This window comes from Belonocnema kinseyi, chromosome 8 (genome assembly GCF_010883055.1).
Source record: "Belonocnema kinseyi isolate 2016_QV_RU_SX_M_011 chromosome 8, B_treatae_v1, whole genome shotgun sequence".
NCBI lineage: Eukaryota > Metazoa > Arthropoda > Insecta > Hymenoptera > Cynipidae > Belonocnema > Belonocnema kinseyi.
Window position 1 is genome coordinate 68174809 of NC_046664.1, and position 21139 is coordinate 68195947.

Here is a 21139-nt window from a genome sequence, read left to right on the forward strand (position 1 = left end):
AGAACGGGGTGACTGGAAGCGAGAGTTTTGTGTATTTGGTTAATAGTTTTGTTATCATTTTCTTTTAAACCCTTTTTCTGCCAGAGAGAATTTTTATTTCCTAAAAACATCATATTTCTTTAGACTATTTTTTATGTTGAAAGAGTTCAAAGAAAAGCTACTTCAATTTACATAATATGAAATGATCACTTTTGCCAGGCATCCCACGACGGCTTACGTGTTTTTCTCTATTCGGTAAAATACGTGTCGTCTAATTTCTCATAAAAACAATATATTTCGTTACTAAGAGATTTTACGAATGGAAGTGCAGAACCTGCCTAATTTGACATGGATTCGATCATAAGAACTAAATAAGACATTTCCATACCGTTTATCCTTGTTGGAACTAGCGTTATTATTCGCATCTCCACAAGTTCTTCGCCCGGAAGAAGTAGAAGCGTTGGGAATACTTTGGAAGACCCTGGACTTGACTTCCTTTCGAAGAACTCTCGACCTTGGATCATTTTTCCCAGCTTCAATTTTATTCATCACAGCATCCCACTTGCCAGTTTTCCTCGGGGCTCTTTGAGGTCTTCTACTTTCTTTGTCACCCTCTTCTTTTTGACCGGATTCGATCATCGCTTTAATTTTGGAGATAACGTTTCGTTTAGGCATCTTGTACTTCTTAATGTGCGCTGAAGAATCGGGTTTTTTATTTGTTTTCGATTGCTGATTATCCTCACTTTCAGCCTGACGGTTTCTAGATCTTTCAACTTCGATGGCCGTCACTTCCATCGGTGTTCCTGATTCGTTGGATTCGTTGCTCAGTTCCAATCCGTTCTTTGGCGATTCCTGCAATTAGAAATTTAGGATGTGAACATTGTTCAGGTGAAATAAATAGAAGATAAGGTGTGGCCGTTAACTTATATAAATTGCAAGCTCAAAGATTTCTGGTTACAAAATTTGCAATGCTTTAAATTTAATTTAATCATCCCTTTCAACGTACATTGAAAACAAAATTTTCATTAAAAAATGTCCTTATACTAATTCAGAATAAAACTTAAAATAAAAAGTTCCTCTCTTCAACTTTATAAAAATTAAAAATAAATGAACCAAATTTCCCTTTAATTCGAGCAAAAATTAAAAACCAAAATTACGTCCCTTGCAATTCAATAATTTTTGTTAATTATCCTTCTCCTAATTCATAAAGTATTGAAAACGAAAATTTCGTTCTTTTTAAATTGATAAAAATCTTCAAACTATTATATGTTCCTCTGCCAATTCATTAAACATTTAAAAATGATATTTCCTCGTTTTAAACTCAATCGAAATACTAAAAAAAAAAACACACAATATTTTTTCCCCTTCAACTCAATAAAAATGTAAAACCAAAAAAGTTCCTCTTCCAATCATGAAAACAAAATTGTAAATACAAAAATTTCTTTCCACTTTAACAATTTTTTACGTTTTCTTTTTTAATAAAAATTTAATTAATAGGACCCAATAAAAAAACCTAACTATTTTTTATCCAAAGTTTTTTTCGGTTTTATTTTGCTACAAAATCGACTATTGTATTTTTTTGACAATTCATCTTTAGTAATTGAAATTTTTATTATTTGGTTCGAAATTTAATTATCTTGTTGACAATTCAACAATTATGTTAAAAAGTTATTTTTTTTGTAGAAATTCAATTTTATGGGTTAAAAATTAGTGTTTTTCGTTGAAAATTCATTTATTTTGCACAAAATTTAACTATTTAATTGCAAATGAACTTTTTTGTTAGAAATTCGTATTTTCGGGTTAAAAATTCTACTGTTTTGAAGACAATTTTTCTTTTTGTCTTGAAAATGCAACATGTTGGATGAAAATAAATCTGCTTTGGTAGAGAATTCAGTTTCTTTGTTGATAATTGGACTTTTTTAATGAAAAATCCAGTTTTTTGTTGAAGGGTCATCATTTCATATAAAAATTTATTTATTTAATTAAAAATTTAACTAACAGATTTGAAATTCACGTATTTTGTTAAAAATTCATCTGTTTGCTTGAAAATTCCTCCATTTGGTTGAAAATTTAACTATTTTGGAGGCAATTCTTTTTTTTTTCATTAATTTTTTTACTGAAAATTTGACTATTCCATTTTTAGTTGAAAATTCGTTTCTGTGATCATAAATTTAACTATATTTTTCATTTCTTTTTTTTAGGGTAAACATTTTTTTTATTAATGCGACGGGTTATATTGGTCCCCATCTGCGTCAAAACGTCTCTTTGACTTGTAAAAAAACCAGCATTTTCATATTTCTGAATCCTGAAGCCAATCACAACATCAATTAGGAAAAATCTATTCGTTTTTTAAACTGCAAATGTAACAATTTCATTTGTTGGTTCTACTTTCATGGTATAAAATAATTACTTTTTTAGGTTGAAAGTTCAACTTTTTAGATAAAAAATAAAATATTTTGTTGAAAAGTCATTATTTATGGTTAAAGATTGTTCATTTTAGTTTTTTTAACTGAAAATTTATCTTTTTTGATGGAAAATCAATCTTCTCTTTTCAAAATTTATATTTATAGTATACAATTTTTATTTTTGGTTGAAAACTCGTTATTCTTAGGTTGAACATTAATTATTTTAACTGAAAATTGATTTATTTCACATTTTCTTTAAAATTAATCTTCTTGGTTTCCAATTCAACTATTCCATTTTTAGTTGAAAATTCGTATTTTTTCAATAGAAATTTAATCTTCTCGATAGAAAATTCATGCTTATAGTATAAAATTTAAATATGTGGTCGAAAACTCGTTATTCTTGAGTCGAAAATTAATTATTTTAACTAACAATTGACTTATACCACATACGGTTGAAAATCTTTTTGGTTGCAAATTCACTTCTTTCGTTTCAAATTGAACTATTCCATTTTTGGTAAAAATTCATCTCTTTGTTTGAAAAGTCCACTATTTGGCTAAACATTAATTTTCTTGTTATTGAAGATTCATCATTTTCATTAAAAACTTATTTCTATGGTTACAAATTAATTAATTAATTTTTTTTAATTAACTTTGTAACTAAAAATTTAACTATTCCATGTTTGGTTGACAATTCGACTTTCTTTGTAGAAAATTGATTTTTCTGCTTGAAAATTGACCTTTGCTGTACAGAAATAAACTATTTTGTTGAAAATTCCTTGTTCTTTGAAGGAAAATGACTTATTTCAAATGAAAATGTAACTATTTCACATTTGATTAAAAATTTATCATTTTAGTTGAAAATTCGACTATTTGGTTGAAAATTGATGTGTTTAGTTGAAAATTCGTTATTTTTTTTTTGTTTTGTTAGAAAATTATTCTTCTCGGTTGAAAATGTAAATTTTTAAAGCGTGCATTACAACAGTACATTATACGTCACTTGGCATAAGGATCCTTTTTTACCTTTATATTCATATACTAGGTGAACTTTATGACAATTGATGTATAATGCAATGTTGTTGAGAACGCTTCATTTGGTTAAAAATTCATCAATGTTGTTAGAAATGTAATAATTTTACTTGAAAACATCGAATTTCCTCTAAGGTTTACTATCTTGGGATTTATTATTTATAATTATTTTCAATAAAATCCAATTCCCCTTTCTTTCCTTTATAAGAAGTAGCAACATTTTACCAAGCCCACCCTCCCTTAAATCGTCTTACGTAATTTGTCGATGTTCTCTTAGTCCTTTACCTGCATGTAATTCATTATCATCTGAGCAGGTTCAGGCTTCAGATTAGGGGAAAGCTGACTTTTCTGCGAGATCTCGGTATCCGCAGTATCAGGAGTTCGATCATCACTAAAGGCTTCCTCGCGATTAGGGTGATCGTCTTGTCTCTTATCAAGATCAGAGTAAATACCACTCGAGTCCATTTCTTCTCCCATGAAGCTAGGACATCTCCTTCCCCCAGGTGCGCAAAACAAGGTTCCATCGATCACTTGTGCTTTTCTGTCTCCTCTGATGATTTCCTCGTGAGCATCAGCGTCACTTTCAGTGAAGAAATCCGAATCAGTCATTGGATCTTGCCTACAAGGTCCGGCAATAAGATTTGAAGGTGCTACGACCAACGGAGGTTCTGGTCCTCGACTAGCTGGTCTCGAATTTTCCCCATCACCCTGGTAACCTGCCTCGAGGCTCGTGATACTGGTTACGGAAGTCACGAAGCTGACTGGAAGCACCGACCTTGCTGGTTCCGCAGGTTTGGGATCTAGAGGAAGTTCTTCTGGCGAGGGACTTCTTTCTGCTGATCCGGCAGTCAGCTCAGCAGCAACTGAAGAAATGGGCACCTCGGAAGGTCTCGAGATGGAGAGTCGCATCAGCTTTCCAGGTCCTCCAGATCCTGTGAGGTTCTCACAGGATGGCGTTCTCGAAGATCCCAGTGCTACTGTGAAGTCGGGCATTTGATCCGGCGTTAAAATTCCTAGGCTCTCGTCGTGCTCGAATGAGTTTTGCTTGTGGAGCATCAAATAGTGAGGAACTGTCGCCGCCGTGGCATCGCCAAAAGCTCCGAGGTTCTCGTCGCCGTCATCAAGTCTGCTCAACTGCGGATCCTCAACCAAGCTGGAAAAAATACTTAATTAATTTTTTTACTTTGTTAGGGTTCACGCAAAATTTATTTTTTATTTTCTCTGGCCATTAATACTTAAAAACCACAATTCTAATCTTTTAACATTTTTTGTATATAGAATATTTTAAAATGGAAAAAAACAATTTTTAATTTAAATTTCTAAAAGTTTTATTTATTATAATCAAGGCTACCAACGCCTAATTTAGTGGACAAAAGTGAATAAAAGTGACTCATATCTAACCTGAAATGTAACTAAAAGTGGCTAATGTGCACTTATGATGCGACTAATGTTCCTTTGAATTTAATAAATTCAATGAGATTGAATGATTCCAAGTTAATTTTAAGGAATTAAAAATAAATGCACAATATTTAAAAACAATTAAATTTCAATGGAAACAAATTCAAATGAAGTGGATTTTTTTTAATTTCATTGATTTCAGTTGAATTAAATTCAATTTAGAGGCAATGAGAAGAATTAGATAAAATTAATAAAAATTCAATTTTTCCAAAAAATGCAGGTGAATTGAAAATGATTCAAGCTACTTGAAAAACAATCTGAAATATTTCACTGATTTCCGTGAGTTTTAAATGAGTTAAGAACAATTTAAGAGAATTTAATAAACATCTAAGAATTGAAGGTTACTTTGAAAGACATGAATTATAAAAGGAATTTAAAAATCTTTTAAAAGCCATGAATTATACAAAATATAAAAAAATCTATTGAATTGAGTCGAATTTGGGGTTTGTAGGTTTAGGGACGAAATTTATGCAGAAATTTAAGTTTTTTAACCATTTTTGGAATTTTACTGCAAATCCTGACGTGCTGGCTCAATTCTGCGAATGGATTCGTGTTCAGCGACCCCAAAAACATAAATTATACCTGTTAGAATGTCAGTAGACACCCAAAACCATTTTGTGGTCCTGTGTTATTTCAACAAATCAAAATTCATATTTCTAATTATTATTTACATTTAAAATAATAACAATTAGTCAAAGTCAGCACCGTGCATCTACAAAATAAATCCTTCAAACTCAGCACTCACTTCCTCACCCCTAATCAATCTAATTTCTAATCCTTTCCCCTACTTTCACTTCCCTTAATTATGATCAATTTCCACTTCTCTATTTTCCTTTCCCTCATTTTCCCTCACTTCCACTTTTCCTCTCACATCCTCTAATGTCCCTCCCCTCAATGCCGCTACCCCCCCCCCCCATCATATGCCTCACATCCCCTCCTCTTGTTTCCCCTACACTCGCTTCCTCTGTTTCTCCACCCATAATTTTCCCTGACTTCCCCTCATTGGAAAAAGGTACGACAGACGGCCGGACACTCCACCGAAACTATAAGGGTTTCTGTCAGTGGCTACGAAATCTTAAAAATGATAATTTTCTTAAGATTCTTACCTATGAAAATCCAGCTTTTCATTACTGAGACGGACGTCATCATTATTTTCTGCACCCCAGGCACAGGGAATCTTATACGATGCATCTAAACTTCCTGTAAATAACATTTTGTCACAATTAATTAAATAATTTATTAAAACAAATAGTAATTTTCTTCTTTGAAAATACTCTGCTTAGACTATTCCTTTAAATATATTTGAATGTAATGTAAAATCTAAAATCAATTTTTTTGTAACTCTTTCTTGAAAAGGGAACTTACTTCATAACAAATGTAGCTTAGGATGGCTTTTATTTAAAAACAAATCAAATACTTTTTTACTCTCACTCCCTAGTTTTGTTTTAATACCTAACAAATTGATTTAACATGGAAAGAAGGCAAGTTCTTCTTAATGTGTGATTTAAACGTGAAAGGTGGTCCTAAAAAACTGATTAAACATTTTCCTGTTCAAAATACTTTAGGGAATAAGAATCCCCTATCATTTTTTAATATTGTCAAATTTTTAAAAACCTCTCACGTAGTCCCACAAAATGCCTTATGGGGTCTCTTCTTCCCACGGTAAATCAATGGGCCACTTCATGATATTTGGGTCAAGGGTTTCAAATTTGGACATAATTAGGGTTTCTTAGCCTCTCGAAGAAATAAGAATGTATGAAAAAGGAGAGGAAATAAGGAAAGTGAGGAAAAGTGATGTGGGAAATAAGGGTGGGAGAAATTAGGGAACAGAAGTAGGAAAGTGAGGGTAAGCGGGGGTAGGGAAAGTAGTGGGAAGTGAACGAAAATTAAGGTACGAGAATTAATGCAAATTAGGGGAGGAAAAATGAGTATGGAAGCAGGGAAAGTTAGGGATGAGTAAGCAAATGCGGGGGAACTAGAAGAATTGAGGGGAAATGAGGGGAGCAATTTCGGGAAGTTAGGGTAGGAGAAGTAGAGGGAATGAGAAAGGGAGTAAGAGAAAATGAGAGGTTGGAAGGGTAAGGGGTGGGTAAGTGAGGGAAAATTATAAAGACGAAGTATGTGTAAGCGAGAGGAAGTAAGACAAATTATTATAAATGAGGGGAGTAGGGGAAGTAAGGGCTGATGAAAGGAAGTAAGCAAGGGGTAGGTTTCGCTAAGAAAACGAGAAGAGGAGGAAGTAGAGGAGGAAGAAGTAGGGGAAGGGGCAGAGCAAAACGTGATGTCAGGGGAGGGAAAGGATGGGAGGAGAAGTAAAAAAATCTGATTTCGACAAATAAGGGACACCCTATTGCAGGCTCACTAGTGTTTACTAATTTGGTTCACACAAGTTGATAATTTTTGAAAAAAATCGATATCAATTCAATTTGAAAAGAATATGGAAGTCTTTAAACGGATAAAATAAAAATAATTGATAAAGTACAAGAAAATATTTACCTTCTCGTGAAGGTGTGGAGCAAGCGGCTCGTTTGATAGTTTTTAACTTTGGTGTCAATCCTTCTTCTTCGTAATCCGGAAATTGTGCTGGGTATCCCGAAATAACTGTAGATCGTCTGTGCCCTGAAGATAGTTTGCTCGTCCTCACCTTTGGCAGAAAAGATGGTCGAACTGCCCGAGGAATCGGGATCCTGCTTTCTCCTGCGTTCTGTAACCACAAAATCAAATCACATACTATAAATTCTATAAAATACAGTAATAATAATAACAAAAGTGAAATGTATCAGGAGGTCTGTTACGAAATCCTAATTTCAAAATTACCTAACTTTTCCTGACTTTTCCTAACCAATTTTTCATTTTCCCTGGCCACTATCATGTTTCTCTCACGTATAAAGAAAATCATACACATAGGAGATAAATAATGGTAATGAAAACAAAAAGGTTTACCAAAAAATACCAATTTCAACTAAATATTCTTCTATTTAAAAAAGATACATTTTCAACACAAAATGTAATAGTTCAATTTTCAGTTAAAAAAATAATTTTCAATCAAAGGGAATTAATTTTGAATAAAATAGCTACATTTTCAACAAAAGAAATTAATTATCAACAAATTAAGATGAACTTGTAACCCTAAGAGATGAAGTTTTAACTAATGAGATTACATTTCTACAAAAATATGAATTTTGATAAAAATACGTCAATTCAGTAAAAAAAATAATAATTTTAATAAAAAGACGCGAATTTTCGACCAAATAGTTAAATTTTCCACAGAAGAAATGAATCGTCAACCAAAAAGTTGAAGTTTCAACTAGCGAGATTATTTGTCTACCAAAAAGACGAATTTTCAACCAAATGCATAAATTTTCTCCCAAAAAGTTGAATTTTTAAAAACAGAAATTTATTTTAAACAAAAAAAAAGTAAATAGTTGAATCTTCAGTGAAAAAATTAATTTTCAACTTAAAAAAAAAACAATTTAAAAAAAAGGGTTTCAACGAAAATGATAAATCATTAACCAAAAATATGAATTTTATACAAAGTATAAGTACAAAGAAGTAGTGGAATTTAAAAAAAAAAATTAAAAAATGAATTCTCAACAATGAATGTAATAGTTGATATTTCAAGCAAAAAACATATTGAATTTGCATCCAAAATGGACAAATTTTCTACAAAAATTTTGAAATTTGAAACCGAAAATATGGATTTTCAACATAAATGTTAAAGTTCAACCAAATAGTTGAACTTTCAACCTAAAAAGACCAATTTTCAAAAAAAGTTGATTTTCCAACAAAATAATCAAATTAACTGCAACTTCAGTTTATCACAAATTCCCCGACTCTTTCAGCTTTCCCTGACATTCTCTGACTTTCCAGAATTTTCTAACCTGTGGAAACCCTGATTTGATAAATGTAATAATATGAACTTAATCCTTTCAGATTTCATTGGTTAATTTTGGGTTTCCAAATTTGAATGATGCTCTATTAAAATACTAAAGTATTAATATCCTTCCATATATCTATCAACGTAAAAAATATAAAAAATTTAGAAAAGTACGGTAAGTAAATATTTCTAAAAGTATAATCTAATCTAAAGCGTAATTTCATGATGAATCGTGAATGCAGCAGATGTGTGCACTATTTTATGAAAAGACCTTCTTTCATATGTGCTAATGCATCATTTCCCAGAACCCGATTATCATATGAAAAGCTAAAATTAATTAATCATGCAGTTAAATTATAAATATTCTTATGCAAAGATATACAAAATAGGTTGCATAATAGATAGAAAGAGAAGAACCGATACTAAATAAATTAAGTAATAAATTAATAAATCAATATTCAAAGAATATAATAAAAAGTCTCAAAGCACATTATAAACAGGATTAGCAGTGAAGATTAAGACCCATATCTGTAAAAAAGGTTTATAATAATGTTTTTAAATAAGAAATCGTTTCGAACTTTAGTTTCCTGGATTTTTCCAAATTTCAATGCATTTTAAAATTCAAAATTATGAATTTAATCGAAGATAATAATTCGAATTTTCTCAAACATTTTTAAAAACTGGAAAGTATTTAGTTTAATTGATCCAAATTTCAAAATAAATATGATAAAGAATATTTTTTGGAGAGCAATTTTAAAATATTTTTCCAGAATTGAAAAAAAATTATCTGAAATTTTCAAGTGGGTCATGACGATTTTTTTCATGTCAAAACAAAAGAAGATAGGTACAATAAATTTCACATGGTTCGCATACCCAATATAGTGCTGGGTAAAATATTACTCTGAATAAAGTACTCTTTGTTTTTTCTGTGCATGCTGCCCATAAATCCAGAAGCTAACTGGGTATTTACATTTTTTTTTAATTTTACAAATTTATTACCTGACTGTAGGACCGGTAAGCAGACTTATACGAGGTAACCATATAGCAATTTCTGATCACGATATCATAAAAACTAATACAGTGCAAATAGGATCATTAATGACTTTTCATTAAGATTCGATCTTCCAAATAATTGAAAAGGTTAAATGAGATAGCTTTTTCAGTCTACAAATAATTTATAAGGTTACATGAGATAGCTTTTTCAGTTTAGTTAATCAATTTGATCTACAGCTTGGAAGAAATGAGAGTCCTTGGTACTCTCATCTTTGCTTTAGCCATTCTTATGAATTCTATTGGTAAATATATAATATAATTTGAGTACTTGCTTCATTGTAGCTTGGTTACAAAGTTATTATTTTATTAAACTTTTACTCGGGTGAACCCGGTTATACATTATAGCCACGGACTAAGTCAAGTGACTTATGATATTAGAATGTTTATAAGTTAATTTAATACGATGCTTGAAACTATTGTATACCTACAAGGTATACAATTACGAGCGGCCGCGAGCGTTGGAGATGACAACAGTCACCTCTCGATGTTTTCTTAGAGCTTTCTTATTATTATTATTATTCCAGTGTTTTTATTAAACTTTTACTCGGGTAAATCCGGTTATACATCATAGCCACGTACTAAGTCAAGTGACTGATGAGATTAGAATGTTATAAGTTAATTCAAATAATTTAATACGATGGTTGAAACCTCTTGCGATGATGTTATAGGTATGCAATTACGAGAGGCCACAAGCGTTGATGGTGACAACAGTCACCTCTGGATTCTACTTATAGCTATTATTTGTTTTAAACCATTAATTTTTGTCATAGGCTTACGATGGTTACTACCCAACATGTCGAAGGCACTTTTGGTTAGAGTTGGATTTTATTTTTGATTATTTAACACGGGGCTGTCCCGGTATACATCATCAGTCACGGACGCATTTTTATAATGCAATCAAGTGATCTGATGAGAGCAGTCTGCCCAGACATATTGGACAAAGCCTGGTTTGACCCCATCATTGACGGACTGGGTTGCAGTCAAGTACACGATGGGGGGACCTACAGCTTAAGGTGGATTCCGAACCACCAGAACCTCGTAAAGGTACATTGAAAAATTTCCAGAGGTAACGGCTCAGGGATCGAACCCCAGACCTTTGAGGTGAAGTCCGAGTGTCTAACCAACTGAGCCACCGAGGCTCATTTAGGCTCATTATTATTATTATTATTATTATTATTATTATTATTATAAAAACATTTCTGTGTTGAAATGTTGTCACAGGCTTATACTGCCCAACATGTCGAAGGCATTTTTGGTTAGAGTTGGATTTTTAATTGATCATTTTGCACGGCGCTGTCCCGGTATATATCATCAGTCACGGACGCATTTTTATAATGCAATCAAGTGATCTGATGAGAGCAGTATGCCCAGACATATTGGACAAAGCCTGGTTTTTACCCATCATTGAAGGATTGGGTTGCAGTCAAGTACACGATGGGAGGACCTACAGATTAAGGTGGGTTTCGAACCACCAGAACCTCGGTAAAGGTACATTGAGAAATGTCTAGAGCTACCGGCTCAGGGATCGAACCCCGGACCTCTGAGGTAAAGTCCGCGTATCTAACCAACTGAGCAAATTATTATTATCAGGCTGATCCATTCCAATTCCCTAGCTTTGCGGTTTAAAACATATTGTACTATAATGACTTTCATTTTAAAACACCAGTGATACAGAGGTCTATACACGAGCAACCCTTTCTGCAAAACTATCGTTTAAAGTCCTTTAGCATGAGTACATATACCTTCAGACGTGTCCACTTCACTGGTTATGGACCTATGAACATTTTTATTTTACTAAGGTGGGCTTAAAACACTGTCTGAATTTAATCACAATCAGTGATAACCCGCGACTGCATTCAAATTTATTATAAATAGTCGCATTTGCCTAGACGTTTGGCCAGGGGAGAGGAAAGCTGCAGTAAACCGCCTCCTGAGTCAAGTCCGTTTTTCGATAGTCAAGTTTGACGATTAACATTCGATCTTGTTATACCCATCGAATGCAGGCAATCATCCTGGTCGCCAAACTTTCCACACGACATTAGTTAAAACGTAGCGAACACACAATCTGGTCGTACGTCGTAGATGGTCACCCATCCGAATGCTATCCCAATCTTTTTTGTCTTAATATTTTCTAATAATAATCCTATAATGTAAACAGCATATCTGATGACAGTCTACCTTCTTCTGGTGCGTTGGAGAGAAGAGTCTGACACTTTTATCTCGCGTGATTTTCTATATTTTTTTTCTTCTATAAAAGAAACGCTGGTGAAACTGCTAAATTAAGTCCTTTATGGTTTTTCGTCAAAAAGTGGCTTAGCCGATATCCCCCCCCCCCCCAAAAAAAATATTTTAATTTTCAATTTTTAAAAGTTGAATTAAACCCAACGATACGAATTTTCAACAATTTAGTCAAATTCCCAATAAAGCAGCCTAAATTTTAAACCAAAAATACGAATTTTCAAACCAAAAGTTTTTTTTAGGCAATAAAAAACATGTCATCGAAAGTTTTGAATTTCTAAGTTAAAAGGACGAATTTCCTGCAAAAAAAGTCGAGTTTTTAATCCTAAATATTCATTTTTAACCAAACAGTTGAATTTTCAACAAAAATATGAATTATCTACCAAAATAATTAAATGTTCAAACAAAATAATGCGAGATTGGAACGAAATAAATGAATTTTCAACTTAAAAAGATCATTTTTCAACCAAAAATAGAAATTAAATTTTCAGATGAAAAATCAATGAATTAATTCTTAGCCTCAAAGACGAAATAGTTACACTTTCAGTCAAAAACAAATGAATTTTTCACCAAGAAGATTAAATTTCTATCAAAGAAAATAATTTTGGCCAAAAAATAAAATAATTAAATCTGTAGTTCAAAAATTCATTTGCAATAAAGAGAAACTAATATTTAAAGAAAAAAATGAATTAACTCTCAACCTGAAAGTTAAAATTTCAACAAGAGAAATAAACATTCAACCAAAAAGATGAATTAATGATGAAGAAGATTAAACTTTTCAACTGAAGATAAATTTTCCACCAAGCACGTAATATATAAATTTTCAATTTAAGACATTCCGACATTCCCTGACTTTCCCTAGCTAGTTTTAAATTTTATGATTTTCGCTGACTTTCTGTAATTCCTTGACCTGTATCAACCCTCTACAACCTTTAAGTAAATACAATATTGATTTCCAATAAAAACTTTGTCCCGATTTTTCAGTTAGCCCCGGCCGAATGCCGCAAATTTGCAGAGTATTTCAAGCTTCACCAGATGAGCTTCCTGGTATACACATCCCGTGCGAAACTGGTAAACGTATTAGACCGTGGGCTCACAACGTAAATGGGAGCGTGATACGCTTTTTACTGTTATGGTATTTCTTTAATCGATATTCTCTCCAAATATATCAATTTTATCAAAAAATTATATATCAATGAAAATATGCATCTCTGGGAGTGGACCAACTTTTGTTTCAAACTTTTTCTTGTAAAATCAATTTCAAGAAATTTCATCTGAATGTCCGGCGACTTCGAAGCCACCTGGCAACACTTTTGCATCCAGGTAAGTGCCTGTCAATGCGCAGGTGCTATTTCTAATGTCGGCCCCTACATGTACACCAATTTTCAAACTTATCCGAGTCACGTAAGTTAACTGCCAAAAATTCGCACCTTTGACAGGTCGCCATAGGTGAACGCATCCACTCACACCTGCCAGGCACCCATTTTTACGTTCCTCATCATCAGACGAACATCTCATGTGAATATATAGTGAAACCACTTGAAACTGACTTAAATGTAGTAGCAATGGGGAATTTCATCATTGGAAGGGAGGATGGATTATACTCTTCCAATACATGATGAAGATCTGCATAATGTTAAAGTAGAAGTAGTATCCAAAGATATCTGTATATTGTCGGAGGCAGAATTTGCTCAATTTGGTGTATACGCTCCTTTGCCAGAAAACACTATGTTATACAAGGAATATTGATGTAATTGTCTATGTATCTTTTTTGAATGCAATAGTAATAGCTTAAAATCAACTAGCTGCTATTAAAATTTAATTCCAGTTTTAAATGAACAAACTATATTTTACTATGTGGAAAATATACCATTGAAACCAATGTATGGAGAACATGTGCTTTTATTTGTCATCCTATTGATCCAAATATGTAGAATTTTTAGGCGCACAGCATTGAAAAAAATGGCTAGTTAGCCACCTAGACTGAAACTTGGATTTATGACCGTTTTGAGGCATGCCTCACAGTGGCCTCATAGACAAATCCAGACAATCCAAATGTAAAAGCAGCCTAGTGAGAGCCGCATAAACAATTTCAATTCCCAGAAGGTTGTAAATCCGGACTTCTTAATTTCAAGTTTCAGTGTACTTAATTTGTAAGATATGGTACTTTTACTTTATAAGTTGGGACAACCATTTTATTAGTTGATGATACTAATTAAATAGTCACTGTAACTGATGGAATTATTGTGCCAACAAATAAAAAAGCAGTATTAACTAATAAAATAGCAATGCCATATCTTAACAACTAAATAGTGTGCCCAACTAACAATTTTTTCCAGTAAGGGCTGCCACGTAATGTACTTGGAAAAAGTGGAAAAGTGACTTATTTAAGCTAAAAATTGACTAAAAGTGACTATTATACACACAAGAAGGGACCTGTAATGTCAATACCAACAGTACACTTTCTAGATTAAATTTTCAGACAAATTATAATTTATTTTATTACAAGCTAAATAAACATTAGACACTTAACTACCGTATTTCTATTTTGATGTTTTACAATAAGAACTGGAAAGTCAGAAAATTATAAATTTTAATAATTTTAATTTTAATATTGCAGACTTCACAGCATACAATTCCCTCAAAACAGGTTAAATAGGATGATTCCGCACGAAAAGAGAGGAATAAATTCTTTGAAATCAAATTAATGTAAGTGCCACACTGAACTCAATATGAAACGCTTTAAATTCAAAACATTTCAAGTCAAAATTTTACAATTTCAACAAAATAGACGCATTTTTAACTAAAACGATGAATTTTCAACCAAGAAGCTTATTTTTCTACTAAAAAAACACGAGTTCTCGACAAAATACATGAATTTTCAGCCAAATGAATGAATTTTTTACTAAAAAAAATTTTTTTTGAACCAAAAATGGATTCTTAAAAATTTCAATTAAAACAATTATTTTTCAAACAAAAAAATTGAATTTTCAACGAAATAGTGAAATTTTCGAACAACGTACTTAATTTTCAACTAAAATTATGAATTTTCAACCAAAGAAATTATAGTTTTGAATAAATAATCAATTTCAACCCAAAAATATGAATTCTCCAAGAAAACTGTAATAGTCAAAGTTAATATTTAAACCAAAAAAAAAAAAACAAATATTCAAAAAAATAGTTAAATTCTAACGCATAACAGATTATTATTTTTTGACTAAACAGTTGCATTTTTAAACAAGAAATATGAAATTATAACTAAAGAGGATAATTTTCCAATCAAATAGATTAATTTTTAAGCAAAAACATTAATTTTCAAAGGATGATATAAATTTTCAACCAAAAAGATAAATTTTCAAAGAAATAGATAAATTTTCAACCAGAAAGATCAACTTTCTACCAAAGAAACGAGTTTTCGATAAAGGATATGAATTTTCAACCGAATAGTTCCAGTTTCTACTAAAAAAGAGAATTTTTTAATCAACAATGGAACAGTTAAAATTTCCACCAAAGAGTTGAATTAAAAAAATATATCTATTAATTTCCTACCAAAAAAGATCAATGTTCAACCGAAAAGTTGAGTTTTCAAGCTACAAAGTTGAATATTTTAGAAAAAAATGTGACTTTTAACCCCAAAAGATCAATTTTCAATTCAGAATTTCATTTTCAGCCAAGAAAGATTTCAACCAAATAGTTTCATTTTTAAGCAAAAGAGAAATTTTTAAAAATAAAACAGTTAAAATTTTGACCAAAAATTATGACTTGTTGACAAAATAGTTAATTTTTCAATACAATAAATAAATTTTGAGCAAATAATAAAATGGTTGCCCAAACAAGATGAGTTCTGGACAAAAATGTACTATAGTAGACGTTTCAACCAAACATTGTTAGATTTTTTTATTTGTATTCTGTTAATTCAGTTTGCACTTAAGTTAAAAAGGTGGCGATTTCCAAAAAAAAAAAATGAGAACGAGAGGAATAGGGAAAAGAAAGTAAAGTCTGATACTGAATAGCATTATCATACCCTAGATAGCGCCGCGGACCTCCAAAAAAGGTTTCGTAGCTTTTTAAGTCATTTAAACCTCCCCCTCACAGGATTTTTATCTCCTACCATCTAAATTCCTCTACTTCCCCCTCTTTACTTCATAATTCATCAACCCTCTCCTCGCTTCCCGAACTAACACCCCTCTTCTTTTGTTTCCCTAACCCCCGCATCACCCCTACAACAGTTATTTATAATAATTTTCCCTCAATACCCTCACTTCTTCACCCTTATTTCCCACACATTCACGATCCTAATTTCCCCTGACATTTTATACTTCCTTTTTCTTCAGTTCTCTATCCATCATTTCCCCTTACTTTCCCTACTTTTCCATATTGAAAGAAAAGTACGACGGATGGGCGGATACCCGACCTAAGATATAAGGGTGTTTTCCCGGGGCTACAAAACCCTAAAAAGTGTCTAAAAGTAACTTAAGTACTGTGTGGCAGCCCTGAGCATGCAGCTTCAATCATGGTAAGTGATATTTTAAAGATGATTTTTTTATTCAATTAACTAGACTATTAGAAATTTTAGAAAAATCCCGGCACATTTATAGTACAAAATGGCAACAGATATATAAAGTTATCATGCCCGAAAGAATTGCGCACTCCTCGCTTTTCAGTCGCGTTGTTGTGACGGGCTACAAAATACTGCAAAAGGTTGTGTTGAATTAGAACGAGACAGTAAAACAATTTTTATCGATATGGAATAATTTTAAGCCTGAAAAGGATTCAAAATTTACACGAGGAGAAGAAACTGAAAAAGGCGTTGAAATCGCAAGTAAAAGCGATGCCCTAGAAGCAAGTGAGTACCATTGGTTTATTAATTTTAATATAAATTTGCAGTATATATTTGTCTGAGTTGGGCAATATTTCACAAAAATTGTATTTAAAGTATCTGAAATACAAACTACATTCAGACAAAATACATTTGAAATACCTCACGGGGAAAATACAATTAGCCGATTTAGGGATGTACAGTAGAGCCTTACAATATACAGACATGTGCAGTAGTCTAATTTATCACAAAAGTCTACTGCGCAGCTTTGTGCATCATAAATATCTACTGCGCATCCCTGAATATCATATATATCTACTGCGCAGCGCTAAGTGTCATATGTATCTACTGCGCAGCGTTACTTATCCTATTACGCTATTGCGCAGCTCTGAGCATTGCGGGTCTCTACTGCGCAACATGGTGTACAAAAACACTGCACGATACTTCTTTGTTTTGTAGATCTCTATAGTGCATCGCTACATATCTTAGATATCTACTTCGCAGTCTAAGTTATCATAAAAGTCTACTATGCAGCTTTGAGTTCCATAAATACCTACTGCGCAGCTCTACTTCTCATAAATGCATAATGCGCAGCGCTAAGAATTTTTATACGCTGTTATTACAAAGTATTTTCAATGAAATTCACAAATTACCTCAACTACAAAATACAATTCTTAGATTATTTCAAATATTATTTCAAAATACCCAAATTATTTTGTAGCTGTTTTGAGCTATATCAGCTGAGTTATATTTGCCCTGTGATGTATTTCAACTACATGGTGCTGAAATACATGTATGTCAACAATGTAGTTGAGATATTTTATGTCCAGCTCTGACATTTCTCGTATCAATACAAATAATTAATTAAAATTAAGTAACCAAAAAGTTTTTTAAAAACTTGAAATTCTTAGTTATATTAACTGAAGATTCCAAAATTGTAACACTTTATGCATGCAATTAATTTATGCAGTTACCGCTACCGAAATTTCTGCTCCTGCTTAGGAAAATTTAGAAACGGTTTTTGCTTAGTGCTTTAGTGACGTTTCTTAAAGTTCTCACAGTAATTCTGATGTGTTGTACATAAATATAATTATTAATTTATAGTTGCACGTTAACTTGGGCTAATATTCACAACACTCTTTTAAATGTAAACCAATTATCACTCAGAAAAATAAGCTTCTCCCCTCCAATCTATATTATTATTCGTGATATTTTATTAAGTGAAATAAGATATATTTAAATATCTAGTAGAACATTAATTAACTTAAATTACGCTCCTGAATTTGTACGTAAGTCAGCTGAATCCATACAGAGAAAATGAGGGTCGTCGTTACTCTGGTCTTTGTTTTAGCGGTTATTGTTCATTCTATTGGTAAGTTTCAAAAAATCGTACACAGTAAACAAATATTATTATTTGAAGGCTATTTTCCGGTATTAAAATAAAACTCAGAATAAACAGTCTCGAGTGGAACTAAAATTAGACCACTAGTTAGAAGCTAGAGTCGTTTGTTTTAGGTATACACTAAAAATAACAGCATGTAGTTATCCTATTCAAAAACAGGACACACAAAGTATGATACCATAAATAAGGATGAGATCTCTACTTTTTACAGTGCATTTAAATTCATTTTCAATACTTTAGAAATATTACGTTAGAAAATCGGAAATTTTACTCAGAAAATAAAGTTAATTTTCTATTGCATACTTCTTGATATCGAACAACCCACTTTTAAATTCGGACTACAAAACAAAAGACCCTGAAGAGCAAATCTGGCGTTAACGTATATATAGGGAAGAGGTGTTGAAAATGTCAGAAAAGCAACTTGAACAATTTGTAGATGAACTTTATTTGTTAATTCATTTATTATTATTTCAATGGATTAAAACCATTGTCTCAATGTTTCAGTTTACCCCGCTCGACGACAGACTCTTAGGGTAATTCAAGCTTTGCCAGAAGAGCTTCCTGGTGTTTACTTTCCAAATCATGGACGTGGCAGATATCCAGTCGAAGCTCCATTGAATGTAGTAGCAAAAGGCAATATCATCATTGGAAGGGACGTAGATAATCAAGTTTTGCCGATATTTGATAGTAGAGGGCATTTTATTACAATGGAAATAGAATCCAAAGAGATGAAGATAATAACGGCTAATAAATTTGAACATTTTGGTATATTTAATCCTTTGCCTAACGACACTTTACGACTTGCCGACTTTACTCGAGAAAGGTCCAGAAGCCCTCATAACACATCCCGAGACAGTGGCGTTAACAATTAAGAAGAACATATAACTAAAATTCAATTTCGTTTGTACTCCGAAGTTACATCAAAAGGTAAAGGAAATCACACTAAATCCGAAGGTATCAATTTAATATGCAGCAGAATGATCCAACAATGCATCAGTTTTTTGTTTCTCTATATTGAAACATAAGCTTGTAGTTGGCGGGGAAAATCTTTAAAATTGAAGTTGAAGATGTAAGCCCACAATTCTGTAAATTGTGTGTTTTTACAATTATATCTCAAAAAGAAGTTGTGAACCTATGTTGTCTTCTTGAATTTGATTTTTTGAAGGAAATAATACCAATTTTAGCTCAACACAAAGTCGATTTAATGAAGAAAAGTGAACTAACTGAACAACTACTGAAATTACCTTTTTAAACCAACATGTAATAGAATTTTACTCTTTAAGACGTTCTAATTTAATGAAAAACGTAAATAAATGAAATATTTTCGTGATGTTTGATCTTCGAAACAGGAAGCAATGCTTAGAAGAAATTAAAGTTCAGGAAAACTCGAAAAATTGAAAGTGAACGTGCAGATCTATCATACATCTCATGAGACTTTTTGAAGATTTCCACATTTGATTCTTATCCAAAGTAAAATTGAACCTTTTTGCTCCTTCTAAAAAAGCATCTTCTCTATTATACAATATGCATCCGTGAAGTGACGAGTAAAAAATAGTAAGCATAAAAAAACTAAGAGATAAAAAATTATTTAACAAAATCGGATACCTTCACATCTGATGAGAGTGTTAAAATAAAATTATATATTATTTTACTAATGTGTATTAATAATATTGATTGTATAACATTTGCGTTGAAAGGACTTCTTCTGAGATGCATAACCTTTTCATTCATATTTTCGGTCTGAAAAGGCTTAAAATGAAGTATGACGTTATCATTTATTCATATTTTTATTTATGTTTGGTAATTATTCAGAACGATTTGAAGAGAACAAATATGCTGCATGTGCAGTAAGCTAAAACTCATGCTATTATTCAATTCAGCTTCTTGTCGAGAAATAATTATACATATACACGTGGAAATCATAAAAAAAGAGACTTACAAACTTGTGGGCTTAAATTTTCATTTTCAATTGTAAAGGTTTTTCCCTGCCCACTACAGGTCATCAATTATGTAATTTTCGGATTTAACGCCGGATCATAAACTATCGGAAAATGTTAATTTGTTACTAACCGCTTCGGAGGCAAAAACCGACATTTATTTATACATTAACACTAAATCTGAAGGTATCAATTTGATCTGCAACCGAAAGATGCAATAATTTAACAGTTTTTTCTTTTTATATTGAGACATCCTTTTGCTGAAGGTGGGTGAGAACTAACTCATTATAGCCCGCTCCGCTTTTATTTGTTTACGGCTGAGTGCTCGCCTGGCCTGAGTGTAAACCAAAGACCTCTCGCACTCCGTGCAGCTCCTGTTATACCTACATGCTGCGCGGCGTCAATTCCCGGCAGGGCTATAAAAGGGAGGGCTATTGAAGAGTTTCACTGTATATTAAAAATTTGAATGAGGAAAGTAATTGAAGTGAATAAATATATGTGAAAAATATGTGCTTTCATTTCTATAGAAATTGATTCAACTTGTACTTCAGCATCAATCGCGGGAGGAGTCATTTAAAGATTTTTGATTTAAATCGACAAATATATGATTCGTTTTTGCATAACCTCAAAGTGGGCTAACCGTAAAATAGGAACTTTGGAAAAATTAAAATTGGGTTCGTTTAGAGGTCCAACTGGAGTTTCCTTTGGACGAAATTCATCGTTTTTGGTTCCTTTTTATTGCAACACCTTAGGAACAAAAAATTTGTACTAATAGAAACACTAATTTTTTGGTGATGTATTTTACCCCCAAAAGTACAATGAGGAAAATGAACATACCGGAATAAAGTTTTTTTTAATCAATAAATAATATTTTTGTGTGTTAAATAGCTGGCCAGTTTGAATCATTAGCTATAAAAAAATATATTTTTTAAATATTTATAATGT

The 21139-nt window shown here is 32.0% G+C and overlaps 1 protein-coding gene across 3 annotated transcripts in view; it reads right to left on the reverse strand.

Moving 5' to 3' along the window:
- Positions 1-21139, reverse strand: part of LOC117177922 — a 173431-nt gene that overhangs the window by 98877 nt on the left and 53415 nt on the right. For all 3 annotated transcript variants that reach the window (XM_033369034.1, XM_033369032.1, XM_033369033.1), the window contains 4 exons: positions 7365-7572; positions 5975-6068; positions 3696-4563; positions 368-831 (listed from right to left, as the gene is read on the reverse strand). In XM_033369034.1, coding sequence (XP_033224925.1) covers positions 368-831; positions 3696-4563; positions 5975-6068; positions 7365-7572 — 1634 coding nt within the window. The remainder of the gene's footprint in view (positions 1-367; positions 832-3695; positions 4564-5974; positions 6069-7364; positions 7573-21139) is intronic.